This window comes from Onychomys torridus, chromosome 7, assembly GCF_903995425.1.
Source record: "Onychomys torridus chromosome 7, mOncTor1.1, whole genome shotgun sequence".
Lineage (NCBI taxonomy): Eukaryota > Metazoa > Chordata > Mammalia > Rodentia > Cricetidae > Onychomys > Onychomys torridus.
This window is the reverse complement of record NC_050449.1, coordinates 103,453,880-103,479,344: the sequence shown is the minus strand read 5'-3', so window position 1 is coordinate 103,479,344 and position 25,465 is coordinate 103,453,880. Positions and strand designations below refer to the sequence as shown.

The 25,465-nt window shown below is 45.3% G+C and overlaps 1 protein-coding gene across 1 annotated transcript; it reads right to left on the bottom strand.

The window, feature by feature from the left end:
- On the bottom strand, window positions 1-24,531 carry Lrrc2 (leucine rich repeat containing 2). Its single transcript, XM_036193717.1, has 7 exons — window positions 24,263-24,531; window positions 20,378-20,524; window positions 17,326-17,533; window positions 12,318-12,474; window positions 8,269-8,405; window positions 3,801-3,946; window positions 1-160 (listed from the first exon to the last, which is right to left on the bottom strand). The coding sequence occupies exons 2-7, from the start codon at window positions 20,500-20,502 to the stop codon at window positions 1-3; spliced, it is 933 nt and encodes a 310-aa protein (XP_036049610.1). The 5' UTR covers window positions 20,503-20,524; window positions 24,263-24,531.
- Window positions 24,532-25,465: the final 934 nt, after the last annotated feature.

The window sequence follows — 25,465 nt, the reverse complement described above, 5'->3', positions numbered from 1 at the left end:
TCACTTTAAAGGTGTGGAGCCATCACAGAGGGCAGTCGGGAGCTCCACCAGGTGATCCCCGCTGACAACCAGCAAGGTGAGTTTTTTGAGGTTGAGCATGGCTTGAGGAAGGTAGGTCAGCTTGTTTTTATACAGGAGGAAGCCCTGCAGCTCTTCCAGCCTGTGGAGGAGAAGCCAGGGCTCAGGAGAGGATCCACAGGGAACTACAGAGCTCCTGCCAGGAAAGCCTGCTCGGCTCATCCCACCAAAACATGTGTGCAACCACAAGCTTTCTCTTCACATTTAGATAAAGTTACGACTTTTTTTTTTTTTTTTTTTTTTTTTTTTTTTTGAGGCAAGCGCTCTACCACTGAGCTAAATCCCTAACCCGGACTTTTTAAATTATGCATATAATTATGAAGGTTTTACTTTACTGACTAAATCACCTACTGAAGACAGGTTCAGCAACAATACAGAACACAGCCCACTGGGCCTCAGAAATCTGCAGACTCCTCTAAGTGTCTCCTGCATTTAGACCCTCCCTCCAGATTATCTTTTTCATTATTTACAAAGTCTTATGTAATGCCACAAATCTCTCAAAAAGTCCTGTCATTTCAAACACAAAACAAGTCCCACTTGGTCTCCTTAGCCCAGGAAGGCATTCATTCATCACAGGGACCAAGAGTAGAGAAGGTGACCTGAGGAAGGTCATGCTCAGGCCTAAGCATGTGAATCATAACAGTTTTTTTTTTTATTCTTCCCTGTAAATAAGAGGGTAGACTCCGCCAGGCAGTGGTGGTGCATGCCTTTAATCCCAGCATGTGGGAGGGGGAAGTAGGAGGATCTCTGTGAGTTCCAGGCCAGCCTGCTCTACAGAACTAGTTCTAGGACAGCCAGGGCTACACAGAAGCCCTGTCTGGGAGGGTGGGGGAGGGGGGAGTGTAGACTCCAAGAGTACACAGGTTATATGTCTGGGAGGGGGGGGGGTGTAGACTCCAAGAGTACACAGGTTATATGTCTGGGAGGGGGGGTGTAGACTCCAAGAGTACACAGGTTATATGTCTGGGAGGTGGGGTGTAGACTCCAAGAGTACACAGGTTATATGTCTGGGATGGGGGTGTAGACTCCAAGAGTACACAGGTTATGTCGTTCGCTAAGCCCAGCCCACTCTACAGGCCCAGCATGCAAGCCTAGTATCAGTGGCATGAATGACTGAGTCAATCTATCTCACATTACATGTTTTGGTGCAGTAATTATTTTTTAAAGAACTGGTTACATCTTAAATTCATTTTACTTTTATTTGTGTGCACACACATGCATGAAGGGGCACATTCACATGTGCACACAAGCATGTAGAGGTCAGAGGTCAACACTGAGGGTTCCTGTTATTGTCCCTAGCCACTTCTGGAGTCCCATGACTGTGCATGTGCTGTCAGGAGTCATACAAAATGCTTAGTCACTCCAGGGCCTTACGTCCTCTATAATCCGTGCAAAGCATGGTCGCATAATCTGCATGGAGAGTGATCACGTAATCTATGCACATGCGTGATATAGCTACTAAGCTCATATACCCATGTGTGAGGTGACCTATAAAAGCAGGCTCTACTAGCTCCCTCTCCCTCTGGCCTCCCCCATACCCACTACACTATTCTTTTCGGTAGGCCTACTCGCCTCCACCCTTCCCTTCCCTAATAAAAACTCTTACAGAGGGTTCCCTTGAACCTCGTGTTTTCTCACCCTGGTAAAGAGATAACACTTCCACTGTTGTCCTCCACCTTATTTTCTAAGAATTATTTTTATTCTTTAATTATGTGTACGTGAGTGCAGGTGCCCGCAGAGGTCAGAGGGCTGTATGCTCTGGAGCTGCAGTTACAGGCAGTGGGAACTTCGCAGTGTGGGTGCTGGGAACTGAACCGGGGCCTCTGAAAGAGCAGTTATGCGTTCTTTTCTGCTCTGTGTTCATGTTTTGAAACCAGGTCTCTTATGTAATCCTGGCTGTCTGGAACTCTAAATGTAGATCAGACTAGTCTTGAACTCACAGAAATCTGCCTGCCTGTCTCCTAAGGGCTGGGACTAAAAGCATGCGCCACCACACCTGGCTATTAAGTGCTCCTAGTAAAGCTACCTCCCCAGACCCTTCGCTTTATCTTCTAATTTTTTTATTTTAAATTATGTATACTTGTGTGTGTCTGTGTGTGAGTATGTACACATGAGTGCGAGTGCCGCCGAGTCAGACCCCTGGGAACTGGAGTTACAGGTGGTTGTGAGCCATCTGATGTGGGTTCTGGGAACTGAACTCTGGTCCTCTGCGAGCAGTATTCAGTCTTAACCACTGGGCCATCTCACCAGCCCCTCCACCTTGTCTTTTGAGGCAGGGTCTCTCACTGAACCTGGTGATCACCAATTAGCTAGAGAGACTGCCACAAACTCCGGGGACCCACCTGTCTTTGCCCACCCCTGCACTAGGGTTACAGCTGGGAGCAGCCACACACAACTATTATAGGATGGTTAGGGATCCAACTTAGGTCCTCGTGCTGACACAGCAGACACTCCCCCACTGAGCCATCTCCCCGGCCCATAGTAATTGTTTTTGGGTTTTTTCGATTGTTTGTTTGTTTGTTTGTTTTTTGTTTTTTTGAGACAGGGTTTCTCTATGTAACAGTCCTAGCTGTCCTGGAACTTGCTTTGTTGACCAAGCTGGCCTCAAACTCATAGAGATCCATCTGCCTCTGCCTCCCAAGTGCTGGGATTAAAGGTACGTGTGACCACTACCTGGCAGTAATTGTTTTTAAAAATGAAATAGCTTTGTGGATACAATTTAACAACATAACCAACATGTCAATTCTATTTAAAGATTATATAAATGATATAAATTATATTAATTAAATTAATAAATGAAAAGTAATAAAAATTTCCCTCCCTGATGCTGTTCTAAGCAGAGTGATGCTTCTCTATACATAAATTTTCTTTTCCATTCCTGTGGAGTAGAACTAGCAATGTTATTCCATGAAAGACTGAAGCCTAGTCAAGAGGCTCACATCAGTGATCTTTGCACTCAGGAAGCTGAGTCAGAAGCATTGTCCGTTCTGAACCTTTCCAGGCTACAGAGCAAAGCCTTATCTCAAAAATAATAGATAGATAGATAGATAGATAGATAGATAAAGTAAAAATTTCTTCTAAGCTGTTTGTGGTGGCATATGTATATCCAGTCCTTGGGAGGTTGAGGCAGGAAGATCATGAGTTTAAGGCTAACCTGGGCTATTTTGCAAGACTCTGTCTCAAAGGAAGGTGCAGTGAGGGCCTCAACAGGTAAGGGCACCTGCCACCAAGCCTGACAGTGTGAGTCTGCTCTCCTGGACCCACATGTGGAGAGAGAGAAAAACACCCTCAAGTTGTCCTCCGGCCTCTATGCTTGAGCACACAAAAAAATTCAAGTGTAGTGTTGGATACTTTTAACCCAACACTTGGGAGGCAAAGGCAAGCAGATCTCTGTGAGTTCAAGCTCAAACTGGTCTATACAGTAAGTTCAAGGATAGCCAGGGCTACAAAGAGAGAATCTGTCGTTACGTAAAAAATAGATAGATAGATAGATAGATAGATAGATAAATAAATAAATAACTGAAGCAGACTTGTCCAAATGCATACATACATGTACATATGGTGCACAATGGAAACTGTCTTATTCTATCATTTCCTAGAGCCAAACTCTAGAAAATTAGTTGGTTTCAAAGAATATTTGTGTACGGCATATCTAAAGTGTTAACAGTCTTAATGTACTAGTAATTAGTTCATATACCTCACCTTAGGATGCAAGTAGCTACCTGTCTATGTCTTGTGGCAGATCACTCAAATTATTGCTGCTGATATCCAACCACTGTAGACGGCACATTCGCAGGACACAGATGGGGACACTGGAGAACTTGTTTGCTGAGATATCGACAAACGTCACTTGCTTCAAATTACTCAACTGGAAAGGAATAAGAGAATATTCTAGTTACCCTCTGTGACAGTTAATCCTGATTGTTAATTTGACAGGATTGAGAATTACATGGAAACAAGTCTCTGGGCAAGTCTGGGAGGGATTGTGTAGATTCAGTCAGTTTGGAAGACCCACCTTAACTGGAGATGGCACCATTCCCCAGGTTGGGGTCCTAGGCTGCACAAAAAGGAAAAGCAAGCTCAGCACCAGCATGCATCACTCTCGGCTTCTTGACTACGCAGTGTGAATGGTTACCTCAAGCTCCTGCGGCTATGACTTCCCTGCCATGGTAGACGGTCCCCTGGGAGCATGAGCCACGTAAACTCCTCACTCCAGGAGCTGTTTTTGTTAGCAGTTGATACTGGCATTAAGACAGGAGACTAATACGCCTTGTGAAATGGGAATTAAGTTCAATTTATAGCATTTAGAATAATATTTCTTCTTCAAAGCATCCATGAATATATGTATTAAAACAACAACAACAACAACAAAAACAGACCCAGGGGCTGGAGAGATGGCTCAGTGGTTAAAAGCACTGACTGCTCTTCCAGAGGACCTGGGTTCAACTCCCATCACCCATGTGGCAGCTCACAACTATCTGTAACTCCAAGATCTGACACCTTCACATAGACATACATGCAGGCAAACACCAATGCGCATAAAATAAAAATAGATTAAGAAGAAAGAAAAAACAGACCCACTATGTGTTTTGGAGTACCTATGGTATATCATTCACTGTACTTTCTGCTGGGGATGCTGAAATAAGCTGTATACTATAGCTGCCCTTGAGGAGCTGATATCTTCATAAATAAACAAAGCAACTCATGTAGTAAGAACATACGACAAGTCTCAACTTTCAGGAAATGAAGGGTGATTTTCCCCAGCAGTAGGAGGGAGTAATGGTCAGGGGTCCGAAAAGATTTCATGGAGAACAGAAAACTGGACTTGGGTCTCCCAGGTGGGGAACAGTGCATGCAAAGTCACAGAAGGAAGAGAGTTCCGGGTCTTTTGTTGTTGTTTTATTTTGCTGTGTTTGTTTACTTGTTTTTTGAGACAGGGTCTCACTACAAAGCCCTGGTTGTCTTGGAACTCATTATGTAGACCAGATTGGCCCCAAACTCATGGAGATCAGCCTGTCTCTGCTAGAATTAAGTGTGTGTCACTATGCTCAGGTAGAAAGTCCAAATTGTATAGAGTATGGCATGGCAAGGACTGCATTAACAAGTTTTGACAAGTCTTGAGGAAACCCACATTCACACGACATAGTAAAGAGCTCATCATCTCTCTGGCCCCAGCAGCTAAGCAGGATTGGGTTCTTCTGCTGTGGTTTTATATTCACAGTTATTGTCTGCAACATGCCAAGTCAAGTACACGGGGAGATACATTTTACTTCAATGCAAATCTATGATTTTTGAATAAAGTTGAACAAATATTTCATATCTGGAATTGGTTATGAGAGTTTAGGAGCTGCTATGAAACATGAAAGAAATTAACTTTTTTTACTGACTTATTTTGAGCATCCATGAGTAAAATTAGAGCTGTCTCTCCAAACACATATTCAGGCCATGAAGATGGCTCAGTGGATAAGAGCATTTGCAGCCAAGCCTGATGATCTGAGTTCAATTCCCAGGACCTACACTATGGAAAGAAAACCAGCTCCCAAGACCTGTCCTCTGACTTCCACATGCACCAACACAGGTATGCACACACCCAGAACAAATAATACCCTACAGACACTTAAACCACAGTTTTCAAAATTATGAGAAACACAGGGTTAGTTGGCCCAACAAGGGGGGCAGCAATCAGCAGAACGCCCATATTTAGCTCAATATGAGTCCCATCTTCATGTTGTTAAATACACTCTACCAAAGGGACATGCTCTGATTATGTTCTTGTCCGGAATTCCAAAAAAATGAATGTGAAAGCAGCTTGTATCAGGGAATGATCAGAGAGACGTGCTGCATGCCTGTAATCCAAACTAAGGCTTCTGCTCAGGGTGCCAACAATCAGATACACAGAAAAAGAAAATAAAAAACGACATAATAAATAAATAAATTCTTTTTAAAAAAATATGAAATCCATAATATTTTCTGGACATATCAATCACCTTGAACCTGTTATAAGGTCTATGAAAATATTAATACCTAGACAAAGACCTTAATCTAAGGATAGAAACTGTATAGTGCATATATTTTTATTTGTTTTGTTTTGTTTTGAGACAGGGTCTCATGTGACCCAGGTGAGCCACCATTTGTATAGGATACCCTTGAACTTCCTGATCCTCCCGCCACTACCTCCAGGTGCTGAAGTTACTGGCTCGTGCCACCAAACCCAGTTTTCATGGAGTTCTGGGGATCAAACCTACCCAGGGCTTTGCACATCCTGAACAAGGACTCTACCAACTAAACAACAGCCCTAGTCCTAGAAGTACTATCAAAAGAGGATAAAACAAGACATCTCCATTTCACTTTATGCCTATTCGATGGATGATGTCTGTTTTCTAGAATGCATATCCTGATTTATTTGTTCACTAAGATGAAGCTGGAAATAAAAGGGTAAATCTTTTTTTTCATGTGGTCCTAACTGGCTGAGGTGGTCCTGCAGACAGGACTTCAGAGATGTATGAACTTTAGAAATAATCATTAAATTTATTCTGAATTCATGGAAAAAGTAGTTTTAAATGATTGTCTGATAAAGTGGAATGGAGAAACTGACCACAGCATTCTGCTGGAGATAGTTGCTGCTTGCAAAGTTCTCACAAAGCACTGGCTACCAATTATCCTAGAAGGGAGGCTCTTATTCCTTGCCACTGCTGGGCATACTGCCTGGATGGGTGTAATCAGAGGTTTCCTGCCCAACTACCTGTTCCTAAATACTTGGCAACCACTTCCCAAATTATCACACAGAGGTTTATATTAATTATAAATGCTCAGTCTATAGCTCAGGCTTATTACTAACTAGCTCTTACACTTATATTAACCCATAATTCTTATCTATGTTTAGCCACATGGCTTGGTACCTTTTGTCAGTACAACATTCTCATCTTGCTTCTCTGTGTTTGCTGGCAACTCTGACTCTGCCCTTCCTCTTCCCAGAATTCTCCTATTCTGGCTCTTGTGATTAATCTCTTCCTGCCCAGATATTGGCCAATCAGTTTTTTTATTAGCAAATGAGAGTAATACATATTTATATTATAGAAAAGGATTGTTCCACAGCAAATCAGAGGCAGTGTCTGGTAATAGTGGATGATAACACTCACCTCACTTTGAATGTGCTTGGCCATGGTGCTCAGTCAGGACCCACTCTCCCCCACTCAGATCTGTACATGCTCTAATCACCCCAGTCCAGAAAGTCCACCTTTACTCAGGTGTTCAGAGTGGAGGTAAGTTAGGTCATCTTTGTCTGTCTTAGCCCCATGTCCTGTATGCAGTCCTTATACAATCCTTCAGAGAACGCTTTGTATCTGATCTTCCTCATCACCCCTTCACACACCAGTCCAAGGTGCTGTCAGTCATTTCTTGGGCAAATCCTTTTAATACTCCAAATTTCAACGAGGTAGAATTTGCATGCCACAAAACATCCCCATCATGGATGTACAGTGAACCATAACTCAAATCTACTTTGTCTCTCTATACATTTTTCTTTCTGGAAATTTCATGTAACACTCTTTTAAATCTGGTTCTTTCATCTAGGGTGTTTTTCAAATTCTTCATTTATGTTATAATATGCATGGAGTTAGACAAGGGTTTTAATTTTCCCAAAACCTTCTATTGAATTGATTGTCCTTTTTCTATTGAATTTCCATGGTGATTTTGTTGAAAAATCAGTTGATTGTAAATACAATATCATTGGGTATGGTGTTATACACCTTTAATCCCAGCAGTCAGGAAGCAGAGACAGCAGATCTGTGTGAGTTCAGAGCCAACCCAGTACAGAGCAAGTTTCAGGACAGCTAGGACTACATAGCATTACTATCTCATAATAAAATTATAACATATATGTAAATATATGCATATATTATGGAGATTTATCTCTAAAATCTCAATTCTGTCCCATTTTTCTGTGTGTCTGTCTTTATGAATGCTATAATTTTACAGTAAATTTTGAAATTGCATAATCTAAGTTTCCTAGTTTTGTCCTATTTCAAACTTGTTTGGCAACTCATATAAAGCCTGAAACAACCTGGCAATTAAAAAGAGAAAGAACAAACAACCTAGAAGTTTTAGTAAATGTTTCTTGCGGTCTAAAATAATCCACATCCTAAGTTAAAAAAAAGGAAGTCACAGACAGAGCAGAGACGTGTGTCTTACTTCAAAGGGGAGCTCCATCAGGTCCAGGTTCCCAGAGCAGTCTAGTTTCTCCAGATTCTCACAGTCTCCCAGCTCTGGGGGAATACTCTGCAGATGGTTGAAACTCACATTGAGTTCTTTCAGGTTCTTTAAGTGACCTGGCAACACACAAAGTCAACCTCCATTGGGTAGATCCTTCAAAGCCTTTTAAAAACAGAAACAAGCTAGGTATGGTGCACAGCCCTTTAATCTCAGTGCTCAGAAAGCAGAAAAAGGCAGATCTCTGCTGTGAGATAATGCTCTTGTATACTGTAAAGATTTGTCACTCCAATTGATTAATAAAATGCTGATTGGCCAGTAACCAGGCAGGAAGTATAGATGGGGCAACCAGACTAGGAGAATTCTAGGAAGAGTAAGGGCAGAGTCAGGAGTCAGATGCAGAGGAAGCAAGATAAGAATACCTTACTGAGATAAAGTACCAAGCCATGTGACTAAACATAGATAAGAATTATGGATTAATTTAAGTATAAGAGCTAGTTAATAATAATCCTGAGCTACCAGCTGAACATTTATAAGTAATATTAAGCCTCCAAGTCAATTATTTGGGAAGCAGCTGCTGGATATTTGGGAACAGGCAGGTGGGGGAGAAACTTCTGCCTACCTACAGATCTCTGTGAGTTCCAGGCCAGCCAGGTCTACACAGTGAGACTCTTTCTCAAAAACAAACAGAACAGAAACAAATCTCAGGGGTGAACTGTTCACCTAATGACAGGGATCCCAGAGATGGCAGTGAGTGCCTGCATTCTAGCACTTGAAACACACAAACAGAAAGGTTACACAGTTCTACATCAAGGGCCCTGTCTCAAAAAGCAATTCAAAGGGAGAAAAGCAGGGGGAAGTGTGAAGACATAAGACATGATTTTGTATTTGTATTTTGAGCATTCTCTATTAAACGTCTGTTCATCGGATGCATGTCAATCTTCAGTTAGAGCATCTCACTCGGTGCTACGCTGTTTCGTGGTTTGTTGGTTGGTTTCGATTCTCCAGTTGTTTTCTCCCTTTGACACTATAGTTGGCATGTGTATTGGCTACTTTTCTGTTGCTCTAATAAAAATCATGACCGAAAGCAACTTAAAGAAGATAGTTCAGGGCTGCAGTGACTGCTCAGTGATTATGAGCACTGACTACTCTTCCAGAGGACCTGGGTTCAATTTCCAGCAGCCACATGGTGGCTCACAACCACCTGTAATGAGATCTAGTGTCTTCTTCTGGCCTTCAGGGACACATGCAGACAGAACACTGTATACATAATAAATAAATCTTTTTTTGTTTTGTTTTGTTTTTTGTGTTTTGGTTGTGAGCCTAGCCTTTAATGGCTGAGTCATCATCTCTCTAGTCCTGTTTTTTGTTTTTTGAGACAGGGTCTCTGTGCATAGTTTTTGGTGCCTGTCCTGGAACTCACTCTGTAGCCCAGGCTGGCCTCAAACTCACAGAGATCTGTCTGGCTCTGCCTCCCAAGTGCTGGGATTAAAGGTGTGCACCACCGCCGCCTAACAATAAATAAATCTTAGAGAGAGAGACAGAGAGACAGAGAGACAGAGAGACAGAGAGAAGATAGGTAGGGGCTGCAGAGATTGCTCAGTAATGAAGAGCACTGGCTGCTCTTCCAGAGGACCTAGGTTCAACTCCCAGCATGCACAGGGCAGCTAATAACAAACTGTACTCCATTTCCAGGGGATCCATCACCCTCTTCTGGCCTCTTCATGCACATGGCGCACCGTTACATACACAGGGAAAACACCAATATTCAAAAATAAAATGTTCAAAAATCAAAAGAGGACGCTGGGCGGTGGTGGAGTATGCCTGTAATCCCAGTACTCGGGAGGCAGAGTCAGGTGGATCTCTGTGAGTTCGAGGCCAGCTCTTGGCAGCATCCTGTATCTCCTCCAAGAAGACAGATGGCTGCAGAAGAACTTCCACCCGGAAACTCATGGCAAGGTTGGCCATGCAGCGAAAAGCTGAGATCCTGTCCAGACTGTGGATAAGAGGAGCAATAGGGATCAATTGTCCTCTCTGCCAAAACAGGTAGGGTGATCTCTCCAAACAGAAAAAATCAGTCAGATCTCCTGGGCCTATCAGCTGAACAAGTGCTGCCATTGGAGCTTCTGTCCCTCAGTGACCACAGAGAGACTTGGGATCGCTGCCAAGGTAGCTGGAAAGCTGTCTCACTTCTAAAATTTATCCTTCTCAGATCTGATGATGTTTGATGACAAGGGTGTATCAGTTTAACAGCCCCAATCCCAAGATTATATGTATGCTCTCCAATTACAGACAGGTATGCCTCATTCACAGACTTCATGGTACAGGATAGACCGGATTCAGATATAACTCCAGAGGTTCAAAGTTTTAATACTGATAAATGCAGCCCTGATAAACTGATACAACATTGACTACAAAGTGTTCTTAAGAGTCCTTAAATGGATTTTTAACCCTTTTGCAGTTTCCTTCCTCCTGCCTGGGCCAAGGGGCTCCCCAGAAACACCAGCCCCTACACCAGCTGGCACTAGTTTCAAGGATGTCAACTGGGATGGATGCACCCCCACCTGCAGAGAAAGGGCAGATGTGGTGGCTCCTGCACCCCTGAAGAACACATCACCCCAAATTCACTGCCAGTACCACCTCTCCGGGCTCAGGTGGGTACCTGCCCAGCAACTGGAACCTGGGTTTCTAAGATGTCCCAATAAAGGGGCATATTCATTCACTCATGTCTCACTTATTCACCCTTTCCCTCTTCTGTACAACCAAGGCACTTCTCTGTTCCACTCTTCCCAAGGCTAGCTCAGCTCATAAGGCCAATGGTAATAATTTTTTCTCCTAGCGACCGACCTCAAGGACAGACGCCTGAGGTCTCCATGCCTGTGGAGATGCCCACCACCCATGCTTCTTCACTCCCCCTCCCACTTCACCCCTTGTCAGCTTGAAGCGGTCTCAGGAATTCAGCAACCTTGTTCCCCAACTTGCTATCAATAACTCACCTTTTTTTTTTTTTTTTTTTTTTTAGCTGAGGATCGAACCCAGGGCCTTGCGCTTGCTAGGCAAGCGCTCTACCACTGAGCTAAATCCCCAACCAAACTCACCTTTTTATAATAATCAAAATGAAGGAATGTTAACATTCTGACTTTCTGACTCATCCCTTGGAAACCAATGTTAGTATTCTGACCTGCCCCTTGGAGCCACCCTGCATCCTGGCATAAAAGGCTCATTTTAAGGAAAAACCCCTTCCTTTCCTCTCTCTCTTCTGCCTTTCCTCCCACAAGGTAAGCACCCTTGACCTCTCTCTCTCTCCCTCTCCCTTTCTCTTTCTCTCTCTTCTCTTCCTCTTTAACATCTTTCTCTCCATCTCTCTATTATAATAAACCATTTCCGTGTGGATGCAGCGTCTGGATCATAAATGACTGTCCACTGCTGTCCCCTCACCATGCCCACATGGCATGGGTCACGCACCTGCTCACCACTGCATCTGCCCAGCATGCCAGCATGTTTCCCTGAACAGGCAGGATACCCTCAGGGTCCACTGTGCAATATATCATAACAGGTACTGCACACTGAAGTCATTTGTCAGTCTTAGGGGCAAGTGAGTTTGGGTTTTTTTGAGACAGGGTTTCTCTGTGTAACAGCTCTAGCTGTTCTAGAACTCACTTTGTAGACCAGGATGGCCTCAAACTAACAGAGATCTGCCTGCCTCTGCCTCCTGAGTGCTGGGATTAAAGTATGTACCGCCACTTCCTGGCTCAGAAAATTCTTAAAGTGTTGCCCACTCACAAGACTTCAGGTTTTTCTGAGCAACTGAAATTTCTATCAATGCTAAGTCTTGCAGGCAGATCATGGTACTTCATGTCCCAAAGGGGACACTGAACCAGTGGTTCTGGGAACAGAGAAGTAGCTGAGGACATCCAGGAGCAGTAGGAGGAGGAAATGGGGTGTTTGCACTATACCACCTGCCCTACACCTGCCCCACACCTGCCTGCTCACCACACACAAGGACTGAAGATTCCTGTGGAGTAACCTACCAATTTCAGCTGGAAGACTCGTGATTTGGTTTTTCGGCAAATCCAGAATTCTCATTGCTTGAAACAGCTCAATGTATGTAGGAATAATCTGAATCAGGGTGCTGTGAATGTGCCATTCTTTGAGGTGTGTTTGCTCCTTCAGCGAATCAGGCAGCTCCTGAAACAGGATGAACAGCATTAGTCAGAGGCAGTTTCTCAGTGGTCAGCAAGCCTCAACAGACCAAGATTTATTCACAATATAAAAGGCATGTGAGAGCATGGGGACATTTCTGCAGAAGCCAGTGGTAATTTGTAGACAAATTGTTAAATGGTCTTATTAAATTAAAAACCCAGAGCCAGATATCGGGGTTTAAAACCTGAGAGATCAGAGGAATAGAAAAAAACCACAAGCCAACCTCACCTCACCAATACCTCAGCTTCCAGAGAGACCGCTTACTTCCGGTATACCCACACCTATATGCCTTTCTGTTCTGCTATCTCATTTGCTCTCTCTGTCTAGCTATATCACTTCCTCTTCCTGCCCAGCTCTGTCACTTCCTGTCTGTCTGTACAGACCTCCAAACCTTTATGGTTAACTAGTGTTGGAATTCAAGGTTTGTGCCACCATGCTTGACTCTGTTCCCAGTGTGGCCTTGAACTCACAGAGATCCAGACAGATCCCTGCCTCCTGAGTGATAGGATTAAAGGCACGTGCTACCGTTGCCTGACATCTGTGTTACTATAGTGGCTGGCTTTTCCCTCTGATCCTCAGACAAACTTGACTGGATTGCACAAATAAAGTATCACCACAGTGATTGTCATTAATTTCAGGACAGCGGAGCAGCTTCGCTTCAGATTCGTGACAATAAGATCAAATCCTAGCCAGGCCTAGTGGTGCAGACCTGGAAGTCCATCTGTTTGGGAGGATGAGGCAGAAGTATCACAAGTTCAAGGTCAGCCTTGACAACTTAGCAAGAGCCTGTCTCCAAATATAATTAATTTATATTAACTATTTAACATGTACATTATCAGAATAAGGGGAAGAGTGAGTGAGCAGGACACACAGCATACTCCTCTGGCTTCTGAGCTCATACAAGCATAGGTACACACAGGTACACACACATACTCACATACACACCTCATACATAATCCATGCAGTTAATATAGTGTGTGTGTGTGTGTGTGTGTGTGTAAAGCCTAGTGAACACAGATGACCAGTTTCACAATATTTATCAACAGCATACATTTAACATCTTCTAAAAATAAAACCTGCCCTATATATTCCATTTTGGCATGTACAAACTTTGACATCATAACAGACAGTTCTTGAGAACTGCACAAACTGAGTTTAAAAAATCTACAAAAAATATCCCATATTTTAAATAAGCTTATGATTATGTATTGTTGGTCTGCATCTACAGCTATCCTGAGATGCAGGGAGCAGGCTGGGCACACCTGGTTGTTTTAGACATTTATGCTCTAGTACTCTGTAGTTGCTTTTAGAACTATTTGAGCGGGCGGTGGTGCCACACACCTTTAGTCCCAGCACTCAGGAGAGGTTGGTGGATCTCTGTGAGTTCGAGGCCAGCCTGGTCTACAGAGTGAGTTCCAGGACAGGCTCCAAAACTACACAGAGAAACCCTGTCTCGAAGAAAAAAAAAAAAAAAAGAAAAAAAGAAAAAAGGAAAGAAAAGAAATATTTGATGAATAACTAGTGTTTTCCATACCAAACCCTCAAGTGCTTTTATGTTTATGAGTCTATAACAGAAGAAAGAGCTTCTGAAAGACAGGCAGTGTGCAGTAAACCCATTCCAAGCCAGCCTCCACCTCCTTTCAGCTGCCCCATATCCCTGGCTGTGGTGGTATAGGGCCTACCCTTCTCCCTGCTCCTTTTGAGAGGCCAGTACAAAGACCAGAAACACCACCTCCTTGGGGCCCAATAGCCCAAGGTCATGGGCAGGACAAATACCACTACGTGTGGCTTTGGCTTCTGAAGGACAGTGGCAGCCACAGCCTCCCTAGTTCAAGTGTGCTGGGATAAGAACATAATGGTGTGGAAAGGTGCTTAAGACTTCTGAGCAGCAGCTTGTCCCACTGAAGAAATCCAAACCACCATGCCCAAGCTCCCCAGGAAGTACTTGGCAGTAAAGAGAGAGACAAGGGTCCCCGACACCATGAAGGTGAACATAATGTTCCTTCCCATCAGCAATGTGTGGTGCAGCACTGTAGGGAGAGTGGCAGCCTGTAACTGACCTCATTATCACTGCTGCTGTGTGTGCTTTACCTGCCAATGTCCTTACACTCAGGTATTACGTCATTAAAGACTGTGACACAGGTAAAGTGGGCATTATCACCAAGGTGTATTTGAAAGAAAGCTAGAGGCTGGGAAGATGGCTCAGTTGGGAAAATGCTTACTTCACAAGCTTGGGGACCTGAGTTTGCTCCCCAGAACCCACTTTAAATGTCAAGTGTGGTGGCTCACATCTTTAACCCCAGCCTTGGAAAGGTAGAGGTGGTGGGTAGATCCTAGGAACCTCACTGGCTTGCCAACCTGGTCCAATGGGCAAGTTCTAAGTAAAAGTGAGAAATCCTATCTCAAAAAACAAGGTGGAGAGCAACTGAGGAAGACACCCAAGGTTGACCTTTCACACACACACACACACACACACACACTGTACCCATATACATACCAGACAGAGACTCTCCTGATGTGGATATGTGGCCAGGGCTGTGTCTTCCGACAGCACATGAGAATGATACACCAATGGTATTTCACCAAAAGACTAGACAGGGGTCAGGGTGACGGCTCAGGGGCAACATCACCTGCTGTGAAAGCAAGAGTGAATGCAGAGCCCACACTTGCCTGCAACTCCCATGGAGACGGTAGTTCCTGGGGGCTGGCCAGCCCTCGCAGTAAAAGACAGCTTTCTAGAAATGGACAAGTTGGTTCAGCTGTTATAAGCACTAACTGTACTTGCAGAACACCTGGGTTCAGTTCCCAGCACCCACACAGTGGCTCACAGCAGTCTGTAACTCTAGTTCCAAAGGATCTGGCATCTTCTTCTTGCCTCTATGGGCACTAGACACACATGTGGTACACAGACATACATGCAGGCAGAACACCCATACACCTAAAATAAAAAGTAAAATTTCAAAACTATTTTTTTAAAGGTGATTTTCCAATTCAGTAAGAAACCCTGTCTCAAAAAAAATAAAGTGAGCTGAGTGTGGTGGTGCACACCTTCAATCCCAGTACTCAGGAGGCAGAAGCAGGTGGGTTTCTCCAAGTACGAGGCCAGCCCGGCCTACATAGCAAGTTCCAGTTTGGCCAAAGTTACATAGTGAGACCCTGTCTCAAAACAAAACAAAACAATAATAATAATAAAGTAGAGGGCCAGTAGAATGGCTTACCAAGTAAAGATGCTTGCCACCAAGCCTGACAGCCAGAGTCCAATCCCTGGGACCCACATGGGGGAAGGTGAGAACCAACTCCCAAAGTTGTCCTCTGACCTCCACATGTACACGCACGCACGCACGCACGCGCATTCTGATCCGCCAAGACGGCTCACTGAGTATAAGTACTTGCGACCGAGCCTGATGACCTGAGTTCAGTAACTAGGCACTATCTGTGTACCTACTGATCTAAATGATGGAAATGTATTAAGAGCTGCTCATAGCAAAAGGCCATGGGAGTATACAGCAGGTGACAAATAGTGTTCAAAAGGTCAACCTATCAGAACCAAGGATTTTGGTAAAGGACTAAGCCATCTTCAAGGTGTGTTGGCGTTATTGCCTTTTGAATGAATTGGCTGTTTCTTGTTATAAACTTCTTATGCAATTACAGCTATGATGTCTCCCCATTAACCATGCATTTTTATAAAATATGCATATGTAATTTCATTATTACATCTCAATCTCATGGGCACATATATGTGTGGGTGGTCAGGAAGATGACTTTTCATTTAGCTGTATAATTTTGATATATAGAAAACATACTAGGAGATGCTTCATAGCCAGATCCATTGTCCCATGAGACTGTAGACACTTACAGCCTGCTTTGTTCCTTTTGCTCAGACTAACACAGAAAATAATAATCTCTCCTCAGCCTAACATTTAGTTCATTTTTACCTCAGAGCAAGTTCAAACTAGACTAAAGGCTTTTGTAAATAGATCATAAATTTAAAATTTTACAGTTATGCACAAGGTCAGAGTCCCAGGTGTCTCACCAAGGTTACTAACACAAAACACCCTAAGAAAAGCCTGCCAAGTCTTCACTTGCCAAGTCTGCTGATAAAAAGTTATGTCTCAGAGTTTGTTGCATTGGGCACTGTGCCCCCTCCCTCTGGTCCTGAGACCTTGGAACTTGGCACTACCACGGTAATGGCTCTGCTCCTTATCATCTATTCTAGGAATGTGCTATGACCTTGAGGGTTTTGAAACTTTTCTCAGGATTTTGAGGAGTCTCCGTTAGAAATGTAAGGAGTCAGGGAAGAGAGGAGCCAGGAATGAGAGCTGAGAAGAAGCTGTTGACTCAGAGAAGCAGGAGAACAAGGAGAGAACAGCAGAGCTCAGAAGCTTACTGAGAACAATAAAGTGTGTGGACTGAAAGGGCATGGCATGCATAGATCATTTGATATCCCTCAGATTAGGTTCCTAGCTGGTTATAGATTCTTCCATGGACTCTGGGAGAAAGCTTTTGTTATAAACGCAAAAGAAAAAGAGCAAGGAGACTTTATAGCACAGTCTCATTCTGAGAGAACTGCAGCTCACAGAATGTTCACTTGGTTCATTCTCACCACAGCCCCGGGCTCTGTTCACCTGCATGAAGCCATGGACTCAATTCCCAGCAGTTTAAAAAAAAAAAAAACACGTTTTTTTTAAAATGCATACGAGGATGGGCTCTTTCACACCCACTGGAAAGTCCTCTACAGACCAGAGCATTCATTTGGCCAAAGTTAAGGTCAACCTCAGCAATACACGACCCTGAGTGCCCACTTTCTACAGACAGACAGACAGACACTGGACTCACCTTCCACTGTGCCCCTGAAAGTTCAAACACAAACGGATTGCTCCGTTTGTCTCTGTCCTTGACCCATGCACTCTGCCTGGCGACGGAGTTCCTCTCTATCGTTTCCAGGAGCCTTGCGCTGGTGTCCACGAAGCCATTCTTGCAGTACTGCGCCTGGGGCACGCCCTTCCTCCTGCACTCGGCCACAAAGTCCCACTCTTCCTTTATTCTAAGACAGGAAGCAGAAGACTTGCTATTTCCCCCGGGAAAACAAGCAGGCTTGGTCCTCCACTTCCCTGGAACCCGGTTTCCCTCTGTTGGCTGCCAAAGGCCTGTCCTGATCTTTCTTTCCTGCCGCCAGGAATGCTGGGAAAACTGAGACCCTTCTGTGAATCACTAATTCCCACAACTAAAAAAGATGAGCTGAGTCAGATGGAATCTCTGGCTAAACCTCCTACCAAAATTATGGACACATTCGCTTTGGTGTGTTTTTTTCTGAAACTATATTACAATGTCCGCTTTCGACTCCACATCCCCACATTTCTGTAGATGGTTCCCAGCTCTATCTGCAGGTGTCACCTTCGTTTTGTCTGTTTTATTAAGGCCGAGTCTCCTACAGACCAGCCTGGCCTCGACTCACCAGGCAGCTTTGCATGTGCCGCCTTGCTCTGTAAACATCTCCTTTCCATACAACTTTTTGCGGACAAGAAGCCACGTTAGATGTCGTGGAGGTTTTGCCTTGGCATTAGACTGAGGGATCAGGAACACTTAATAATTAACACAGCTCCAAAGGTTTCAATCACAGGAAGAAGCGCTCTGGGGAAAGGCATCCAGCAGGGCTCCGAGTGCTGGTGCAGTAGTCCCAGCACCTGAGAGGTGGAAGCAGGGCCAGGAGTTCAAGGCCAGCCTCTGGAACACAGCTGGCCAGAGGCCATCCTGAAGGAGTCGTTTCTCTTCCATCACTCAGGTCCCAGGAAACAAACTCAGATCCACAGACACAGCAATAAAGGCCTCCTCCTGCTGAGACATCCCCCTGCCTCAGCTTTTTGTGCTTCTGAAACCAGGTCAGAAGGCAGATCCAGGCAACACAGTGTGAAGATAACACTATATCTTTCCCATATCACAAATTACAAACCCATATAAATCCAGCCTGTAATCCCAGCACCGGGACGTACCGGCAGGACAATTAGAAATTCAAGCTCAGCCCAGCAGTGGGGGGTGCACGCCTTTAATCCCAGCACTTGGGAGGCAGAAGCAGGAGGATCTCTATGAGTTCAAGGCCGGCTTGGTCTACAAAGCAAGTTCAGGACAGCCAGGGCTACACAGAGAAACCCTGTCTTGAAAGCAAAACCAAACTAAACCAAAAGGAGTTCAAGCTCATTCTTTGTGTGTGTGTGTGTGTGTGTGTGTGTGTGTGTGTGTGTGTGTGTGTGTGGCTGAGGATCGAACCTAGGGCCTTGCGCTTGCTAGGCAAGCGCTCTACCACTGAGCTAAATCCCCAACCCCTCAAGCTCATTCTTGTTAGACAAGGAGTTCAAGACCACCCTGGGTTACTCAGGCTGATTTGTTCTGAAGACAAGCGGTGCTGATAGGATGTTTTGGCAGTGAAGACACTCACTGCCAAGCCTGATGACTTGAGTTTGACCCCGCAGAACCCAATGGAAGAGGGCATCGACTCTTACAAGTTGTCTTCCGACCTCCATGAGTGTGCAGTGGCAGGAGTGCGCATGAGTGCATACAACAAATTATTTAAAAAAAAAAAAAAAGATTGTAGGAGGCTGGAGAGATGGCTCAGCAGTGAAGAGTATTAACCTGCTCTTCCAGAAGACCGGGTTTCAATTTCCAGCACCCACATGGGAGCTCACAACTGTCTGTAACTCCAAGATCTAACACCTTCACACAGATATACATGAAGGCAAGATACCAATGCACTGTGGTAGTATTGTGTTCCCCAAAATATTGTGCACCCTAATAAACTTATCTGGGGTCAGAGACAGAACAGCCACAATATTAAACATGAGGATAGGCAGTGGTAGCACACGCCTTTAATCCCAGGGCGTGATGGCAGAAAGTAGGAAAATATATAAGGCATGAAGACCAGAAACTAGAACCATTTGGCTGGTTTAGCATTTGGCTGGTTAAGCTTTTAGGCTTTGAGCAGCACAGTTCAGCTGAGATCCATTTGGATGAGGACACAGAGGTTTCCAGTCTGAGGAAACAGGATCAGCTGAGGAACTACCAAGGTGAGGTAGCTGTGGCTTGTTCTGCTTCTCTCTGATCTTCCAGCATTCACCCCAATAACTGGTCTCAGGTTTGATTTTATTAATAAGAACTTTTAAGATTTGTGCTACAATCCACATAAAATAAAAAGGTAAAATTATAAATTATTTTTTAAAAAAAGATTATAGATAAATTTATTGACTGATTGCTAGGACCTGAACTCAGGTCCTCCGGAAGAGCAGCAAGCACTCTTAATTGCTGAGTCATCTCTCCAGCTCTGCAACTTAGTGGTGTGCGTGTGCGTGTGTGTGTCTACTTGTCTCTATGCACCAGGTGTATGTAATGCTCACGGGGCCAGAGGACATCATCACATACCCTGGAGCTGGAACTATAGGTGGTTGTGAGTCGAACCCTGGTCCTCTGCAAGAGCAGAAAGTGTTCTTAACTGCTGAGCCATCAAAAGAACTCTTTTACTCACATTTCATGCATTTCTGAGAGTAGGGCTGCATCATTTCAAGTTCAAGTAGATGAACAAAATGCTTAGTAGGTTCAGTGAAGGGCAGCCTCTATGGGGTTGAGTGTAAAGGATTTTTGTGCCATCTCTGTCCCCCTTGTGCCTAGCACAGTGTCTGGACATTCTGTAATTCCTCACAACTCTGGGTGTCACTGTTAAAGGGATGGAGTGCAGCACCACACGGGTTATGAAGTCTATGGGGGAAAGTGGCCATGACAGTGAGAAATCTTCCTCTTCCTCTGGGGAGGACAGAAGGAAGAGTTCCTTCCTCCCCGGTAACCAGCGCCCTGCCTGAGTCCCCACTCCCACCAAGCTGGAATAACAGGCACCAAAATGTACTTCTCCAGTGCGCTCTTCTCCAGCCTCTCGGCCTCCTTCTTCTGCCATGCTCTGTGCTTCTTGACACGAGTTTCCCACAAGGCTCTGACGACAGAAATGTCAAACACGACCACTTTGTGTCCCATTTGGGGAGCAGCATAAAGTTACCTATAAAAAAACACACGTGTCAGCTTTATATGCACATAGACTGTGTTTATCAAACACATGCATACAAGCCGGGCCTGGTAGCAAACACTTTTAATCCCAGCACTCAGGAGGCAGAGCCAGGTGGATCTCTGGGTTCAAAGCCAGCCTGGTCTACAGAGCCAGATCCAGGACAGGCACCAAAACTATACAGAGAAACCCTGTCTCAAAAAAACAAAAAAAGTATATATGTATGGTGTGTGTGTGTGTGTGTGCACAAGTGTGCACGTAGATATGTGTTAGTATCCAGGGAAGCCAGAAGCTTTGCATTGCCCTGGAGCCAGAGTTTCAGATGGTTGTGAGTCACCTGATATGGGTAGTGGGAACCAAACTCAGATCTTCTATAGAAGTGCAATTTCTCTAAAGAAATAACTGAATTATTGATTGGCTGGGGTAAGAGTGAGCACCTCAATCACCCCTGTTTCCTGTGTGACAGGTACAGGGAGATGCTACAAAGACAAGGAGGAATGATCTACATTTCAGGAAATAGAAAGTTACTGTTGGGGGCAAAAAGCCATTAAGAACAAAAACAACTTAAAACCCGTATTATATTCTTCCACCCCAAAGGGAACATGGCTCATACCATCTCCCCAAAACTTGTCCTCTGACCTTCAAACTCATGGCATGGCACACGTTTGACTTGTACACACACACAGCAACAACAAAAACAATAACAAATAACATCTTAAATTACAATAATTTTTTTTAAAAATCAACCAAAATGCCTAAGTAAAGCTGACTGCGTCTATGGAGTGAGGAACTGAGGAGCAGTTTACTAGGGTGGAGGTGCAGAGTGGGTGAGAAATGACACAGGGCTAGAGCGACAGGTCAGATTTGTAAACTGAATTTATTATTTTTCTGTGTGTGAGTGTTTTGGCTGTATCTACATCTGTGCACCATGTGCATGTAGTGCCCGTGGAAGCCAGAAAAACAGAAAGAAGACTGAGGTCCCTTCCACAGCTCCCACGTCCATCCACAGGCTATCAGGGAGAACACCAAACATCTGCACGCAGGGACATATTTCAGCTCAGCATTTGAATCAGAGAATCAGATATCTGAGGCTGAACCAACTGTATGGAGCCACAAGAGGGGGGGAAGCCTTGCGGAGAGTCTGGAGAACTTGCAAGTTGGGTTGGGAGCAGATTTAGGAGTGACAGGGGACACAACCATCAGTGCAGGTTTAGCTGACAAACTTTCCATTGCCCCCCTCCCCCAGCTCAGTTAGGGCAGAACCGCTTTACAAAGGCATTGGCTTCCTGGAGCCAGAGGGCATGACTGGAAAAATGTGTCCCCTGGCACCACAGCTCTGGTCTTCACTCAGTCATATGCCAGGGGATTGGAGGGGACATTCGGGTCACCTAGCCCTCTCCCTTGTCAAATGGTAGACTGGGCTGTCAAGGGCTTAGGGGGCTGGAGGTGTGGAGAGGGTACCAAGCTCTGAGCATCATGGGAAAGATCTGGAGGAGCTTGGAAGAGACCCAGCAAAGTCTCCCATACTGATGCCACGGCATTGTGGGTACAGAGAGAGGTACAAAGGAAGGAGAGAAAAAGCAGGTGCCAGGGAACACTTGGATGCTACGGAGGGACGGACCTGGCTCCCTGTGACCATCTGTCTGCAATGAAGATATCCTAAAGGGATACTTTTCTCTTACCTTTGACTATCATACGATTGAGACAGTTGACGACCCTCTCCCTAAAATTGGAATTTCCCTTGATAACCTCACACTGGGAGAAAGAAAAGGCTGAAACCTCATCTAGCCTTTTTTTTTTTTTTTTTTTTTTTTTGTATCTCAAAAAGGAGAAACGTATATCTCAGAAGATTTCACACAGTTCTGACCATTGGTCAGATCATGTTGCAGCAGAGATTGGAGCCCAGATAATGGGCAGGATCCCATGACCAGGACAGTTTAGCTGTGCAGTTTCTCTTACTGTTTAAACTCGAACCCCATGTCAGGACTGTGAAGGTGGACCAGGGAGGGGAGTTCCTCGAAGCCTCTTTGTTCCATTTCCAATATGGCCACACCGAATACACCCGGCTCTCTGCTCTGTACTGATGTCTGTTTAACTGGCCTATCAAGGACGCCAGCTGGGCCTAGCTTGTTCCACAGCTGCCTCCCAGGTTCTGCCCCTAACAACTCTTAACAACATCCTACCTTCCCTTCCTGCCCTAACACCTGGGGAGTCAAGTTCCCAGCCTTCCCTGGGCTCCTTCTAGGTGTATCCTGTATGGGAAGATGTGATCCGTCTAGCTCCCTCCAAGAGAATGGCTACAGCAAATAGGAACTGCTCAGGAGACCAGGGTTCTGTGTGGGGGTGGGGTGGGGATTTGGGGGGCCCTACACTCCACAGCTGTACACTCCACAGCTGGAAGGCAGAATGGGTTTTCCAATAGAACAGTGGGGTAGCCAGGGGCTAAAGTTTAAAGTAAGGTCAGAACAGTCACCGCTGAATTCTAAACTGAATTATATTTTATGCTACCTGCTCTGAGTTTCCCTTGGGACATTTGATTATTGTTAGGGTGATTTGTTAAACTAGAAGCTCAAGTCAGGAGAGACCAGAGGGTACAGAAAGGATTAAGGAAGAACAGGGGCTGAGTCAGATGGCCCAAGCTGTAACCCTGCCTCCTGGCTGACTGGCCACAAATCCCTGGGGACAGAGCTGCTGGATTTTCATGTGGACAAGATACAACCACAGCGCACAGCGCCCAGGCTTGGTGAGAGAGCACCCTGTGATCATTGGGTCAAGTGTAGCTTAAGATGGAACCTGTCACCCAGTAAGGATGGGGAGGGGGTGCCAATTAACTAAAGAAAAGAAATCAAGACAGACCATTGGTCATCAGTTAAGTGTAAGATGTAAGCAAGAGGTGAGGGCTGAGGTATGGCTCAGTAGAATTTTTGCCTGGCATGCAGAAAATCCTTAGGTTCCTTCCCCACCCTGGGCTACATGAGACCCTGTTTAAAAACAAGAAGCCAAACTGACACACCAGAGGTCCGTGGGCATTAAGGGACTTTTCCCCCACTCGACTCGGTTAGCGGTTCTACGGAACCGGTGACTGGAGGGCGCCCCAGGCCATGGTGACCGTCCAGCCAAGAAGCCACTGCATCTGGGCTGTTAACAGAGCTGGACAATACTCTTGCGGGTCTCCAATCACTTTGCCTCCCTTGCCTCAACCCCCGCCCCACCCACAGCAGGGGGCGCACGAAGCTTTGTGAAAGGAAGGACCACTCCCCACAACCCTCCCTCCCAGCTAGACGTCAAGCATATTTTCCAAGGACCAGAAGAGGGCACAAACAAAGATGATTTATCACCCCCTGGACAGCACTTTGAAACTCCGTCTTGGGCACCGTGATGGTCCCCCCGAAAGAACCAGGAGGATTCCTGAGGACCTTGTCCCGACTGCAGCCCACCTGAGGGCACCCGCGCACCCCCACGAGATTTCTGTCGCCCCATTCAATTGTGGTTCTTGAACTAAGCACCGATCAAAGCCTGGTCCTCTCCGTGCGCTTCGATGGTTGCTGTCTGGAGCTCACCGAGCACCAGGTGAAGCCTTAAACAGCCAAAGCCACAACGCAGGCGCGGTGGCGGGTCCCCCCCCAAGCAGCCGCGACGCCCCACTCAGCTTCTGCGCAGTCGCAGGACAGGAGCTCCCATCTGCTAGCTCACACCCCCCAGCCGCTGGGGCAGAGACCACCCGCCACTCACCTTCCCTGTGCGGTAGGTGCTGGGAGTCCCCGGCTGCGGCTGCCACCCTGTAATCCGCTTTCGACGCTGTTTACACTCGCAGAGCAACACCCCCAGCGGAAGGACTACCGTGCCTGTGCGCTAACAGGCTATATTTGTAAGCGGATAATATGATCTGGAGGACATGTGCTGATAAACTATCTATCTATTCTATGTGACTCAGCCTAGCAAGAGACAAAACAGATCTGGTCGGGGAGGGCTTGGCACCCGGGCACAGCAAGCTTATTGAATGAGCTCGGCAGGCAGAATCCCCTGAACGCCTCCACATAGGGCTGGCGGTTTCCAGCTAGGAAAGACTTGTGTGAACAGAACAAAACAGAGCTAAGGGGTAACATTCTGTGGTCTTGGTTTTGGCAAGGAGCCAAACAAGAGACATGATTAGAAAGCGCATAGGAAGGGATCAAGGTTATGTAAACAATTTTTTGCGGTGTTTGAAGCAATACACTGAAAGTCTTGATTTCATCCTTCGGGTTTTTTTTTTTTGTTTTTTGTTTTTGGTCTGTTTGCTTGCTTGTTCGTTGTATCCTTAAATGTTTGCTACCTGGGGAAATAGTCTTACTGATGGCAGACACTGGAATGGCACCCAGTGAGTAAAGGAACTCCAGTGTTCGTCCAGGAATCTAAGCCATTATAACAGCAAGGGCTCCTCACACATCTTGGTTTGAATCTGAAGTCCTAGAGTGTACCCAAAATCCCTGCACTTGGGAAGCAGAGAGTCAGGAGTTCAAGGTCATCCTCATCTACATTTGATTCAAGAACAACCCAGAACAACTAACACCCCATGCCAACTCCTCAAATAATAAGCAAGGTGAAACACACATGGAATCCCAGAATTCTGGAGGTGGGTACAGGAAGATCAGAAGTTTAGAGTCATCCTCAACTACATATGGAGTTAAAGACCAGCCTGTTCTACTTGAGACACAGTCTCAAAATTCAAACAAAACCCCTGAAAGCTGAGTGGGGAGTCTCGTGCCCTTTAGTTCTTGCCTGGTATGCATGAGGCCCTAGATTCAATTCCTAATGTTACAATAAGAATACTACTTTGGGGCTGGAGAGATAGCTCAGAGGTTAAGAGCACTGACTGATCTTCCAGAGATCCTGAGTTCAATTCCCAGCAAACACATGGTAGCCATAATCATCTGTAATGAGATCTGGCGCCCTCTT